Raw genomic sequence first — 3927 nt, forward strand, 5'->3', positions numbered from 1 at the left:
TGAATTGATCACTGCTCCTGCTGTGGCTCTATATTTACAGCTTGAGGAGGAGTTTGTGGAGGTCATCTTCACCGCAGAGACAGACAGCAGGAGGAGACGCTGAGAGAGTTAAAGGAGGTGAGACAGAGGAAACAATAAGAGACTTGAACAGAAGAGCGAGAGACGGGTGAAGGTCGAGGAGGAGGAGGAGATCATCTTAAAGGCCTGAAGAACGTGAGTGGATTTATAACTTCAACACTGTTTTCTCCTGCTCTTCAAGAGTTTCTTGCTTTAGTACGTAATTGAAGATCAGTGCTTGTCAGCCGGTGTCTATTCTGCAAAATACTAACAATCAGAAATTAAACTTGAATTCTGAATAATTTACTGCCATTTAGTCAATAGTGTGTAATTATGTAATCAGTAAAAAGTTACTGTAGTCTGATTTTAACTTGATTGATTTGATTGTGAAAAGATGTAATATTATCTAATTACAAGCAGCCTTTTACATTTTTGGAAATTACATTTCTGACTATATTGACTTAGCCTAGCAACCACCTTAGCAACCCTCTGACTGACTTGATGGTGAGGAAAACACTGCCCACGTTTTATTCACAAACTGTATAAACTGCACTGACATTTAGTCGTGCTTCTTTGTATCACCGTTCATCTGTGCTTCTGATATTGTAAACCAACCAGCTGGATAGCAAAGACTAGATGAAGTTGATGTTTTATGTTTTATTTAATTTCATTTAGTTTTTAATTTACACCAACTAATGATATGAATGTGAATGTGATATGAATATGAATGAACGAACGAATGGATGAACTAACAAATAAATGAAAGAACAATTGAATGAATGAATGAATGAATGAATGAATGAATGAATGAATGAATGAATGAACAAATAAACAAACAATTGAATGAATGAGTGAGTGAGTGAGTGAGTTAATTACTTAATGAATGAATGAAGGAATGAATGAATGAATGAATGAATTACTTAATGAATGAGTGAGTGAGTGAGTGAGTGAGTTAATTACTTAATGAACGAACGAATGGATGAACTAACAAATAAATGAAAGAACAATTGAATGAATGAATGAATGAATGAATGAATGAATGAGTGAATGAGTGAGTGAGTGAGTGAGTGAATGAATGAATGAATGAATGAATGAATGAATGAATGAATGAGTGAGTGAGTGAGTGAGTGAATGAATGAATGAGTGAGTGAACGAGTGAGTGAGTGAATGAGTGAATTACTTAATGAACGAATGAATGAATGACCGAATGAATGAACGAACAAATAAATGAACGAACAATTGAATGAATGAATGAATGAATGAATGAGTGAGTGAGTGAGTGAGTGAATGAATGAATGAATGAGTGAGTGAGTGAGTGAGTGAGTGAGTGAGTGAGTGAGTGAATGAATGAGTGAGTGAACGAGTGAGTGAGTGAATGAGTGAATTACTTAATGAACGAATGAATGAATGACCGAATGAATGAACGAACAAATAAATGAACGAACAATTGAATGAATGAATGAATGAATGAATGAGTGAGTGAGTGAGTGAGTGAGTGAGTGAATGAATGAATGAATGAGTGAATGAGTGAGTGAGTGAATGAGTGAATTACTTAATGAACGAATGAATGAATGACCGAATGAATGAACGAACAAATAAATGAACGAACAATTGAATGAATGAATGAATGAATGAATGAATGAATGAATGAATGAATGAGTGAGTGAGTGAGTGAGTGAGTGAGTGAGTGAATGAATGAATGAGTGAATTACTTAATGAACGAATGAATGAATGACCGAATGAATGAACGAACAAATAAATGAACGAACAATTGAATGAATGAATGAATAAATGAATTAATGAATGAATTAATGAGTGAGTGAGTGAGTGAGTGAGTGAGTGAGTGAGTGAATGAATGAATGAGTGAGTGAATGAGTGAGTGAGTGAGTGAGTGAGTGAGTGAGTGAATGAGTGAATTACTTAATGAACGAATGAATGAATGACCGAATGAATGAACGAACAAATAAATGAACGAACAATTGAATGAATGAATGAATAAATGAATTAATTAATGAATTAATGAGTGAGTGAGTGAGTGAGTGAGTGAATTACTTAATGAACGAACGAATGAATGAATGAATAAATGAATTAATTAATGAATTAATGAGTGAGTGAGTGAATTACTTAATGAATGAACGAATGAATGAATGAATAAATGAATTAATTAATGAATTAGTGAGTGAGTGAGTGAGTGAGTGAGTGAGTGAGTGAGTGAGTGAATTACTTAATGAACGAACGAATGAATGAACGAACAAATTAACGAACAATTGAATGAATGAATAAATGAATTAATGAATGAGTGAGTAAATGAGTGAATTACTTAATAAACGAACGAACAAACGAACGAATGAATGAATGAATTAACAAACAAATAAATAAATAAATGAACGAACAAATGAATGAATGAATTAATTAATTAATTAGTGAATGAATGAATGAATGAATGAATGGGTTAAGTAAGTAACGAACGAAGGAAGGAAGGAAGAAAGGAACAAAAACAAACGAACGAATGAATGAACAAGTGTATTTGAGTATCATTGATATACAATACATGTTTTAAGAACTTTTTTTATGAAATAATTTTATATGAATTATGAAATACATTTTTATGTTTTGTTTTTATTTTCATTTTAAATGATAAATTAAAAGTTTTAGTAATTTTATTGTGTGTGTGTGTGTGTGTGTGTTTTCAACTTAAAATTAAGTAAATAATAAATGTTGCCTTGGTAACTACATGAAAAATGTTAAAGTTCATTTCATGACATTGGTATACAATCCCTGTTTAGGTTATTCTAACAGACCATTCAGTTCATAAAATCTAAAAACCTAATTAACATTCAGTCGTGATTCTTTGCATTTGTGTTTCTCTGCACTCTGGACATTGTAAACCATGCAAGCAGCTGGAACACCAAGATGAAAAATCCTTCCGTTTGGAGTTTATTGAGTTATTTCTCATGAGCCGACTCATCCATCACCTCCAGAGTGTTTCTCCCCACTCGTGTTTATCTGAACACTCTGTTTTCATTGTGAGAGATGCTGCTGGCCTGTATCTCTCTCTCTCTCTCTCTCTCTCTCTCTCTCTCTCTCGGGCTGATGACAGATCAATTTTACTATGCCTTCTGAGTGACCTTCTGTACCGAATGTTCAAACAAACTCCTGATTGGGGTTGAGAGGAAAGGCCCGGGACGGGAGCCGCTGTCGTTCAGATGTAATCTGGTTAAAGCGGAGAGGAAACGTGTTTCTCTGTCTGAGAGCGTAACGCAGGTGGTTGCTGTAACTCTGGGATAAATGAAGCCATCTTTCAAACCTGACCTGATTCTGTTGTTTTGGGCGAGGGCTGTGTGTGCCATCGGGGTGATTTATGACTGCGGGACTCTCACCATCACAACTAATGAATTATTTTTCTCACAATAGCTCACAAAGGGACTTTTAACAGGATTCTGATACAATGTATGTCCCTCTTCTCCTTTTCAGTTCTACCTGCTGTGGTGAAACTCATGAAAACAAGTTCAGGTCAGATTTCACACACACACACACACACACACACACAACTGAAGAAAAATATTAAGCAGTTTTCCATTTTAAAAGATTGTTACATTTAGATGATGTTCTACAAAATAATTTTTTTATGTACGCTTTTGTTTTAACATTTCATTTTATATTATTATTATTCTTTGCATCACAGTAATAAACATTTTGGAGTAAGATGTATTTAACTTTGATGAAAATAGTGCTCAATATGTATGTAAATATATATTTTTAAATATCTGTTTTCATTTTAATTTTAAATTACTACAGTCATAATAAATTTATAGTTTTTTTAGTTCTTTAAATTAAAATTAGTATTTATTTCATTGTATTTCAGTTAAT

At 33.4% G+C, this 3927-nt stretch overlaps 1 protein-coding gene across 1 annotated transcript in view; it reads left to right on the plus strand.

Annotated features, from left to right (window-relative positions):
* Positions 1-68: 68 nt before the first annotated feature.
* Positions 69-3927, plus strand: part of myom3 (myomesin 3) — a 67364-nt gene continuing 63505 nt past the window's right edge. Inside the window, exons 1-2 of the mRNA XM_059508558.1 lie at positions 69-213; positions 3532-3570. Of these exons, the coding sequence (XP_059364541.1) occupies positions 3555-3570 (16 nt within the window). The 5' untranslated portion in view covers positions 69-213; positions 3532-3554. The remainder of the gene's footprint in view (positions 214-3531; positions 3571-3927) is intronic.

Source organism: Carassius carassius, chromosome 24 (genome assembly GCF_963082965.1).
Source record: "Carassius carassius chromosome 24, fCarCar2.1, whole genome shotgun sequence".
Classification (NCBI taxonomy): Eukaryota; Metazoa; Chordata; class Actinopteri; order Cypriniformes; family Cyprinidae; genus Carassius; species Carassius carassius.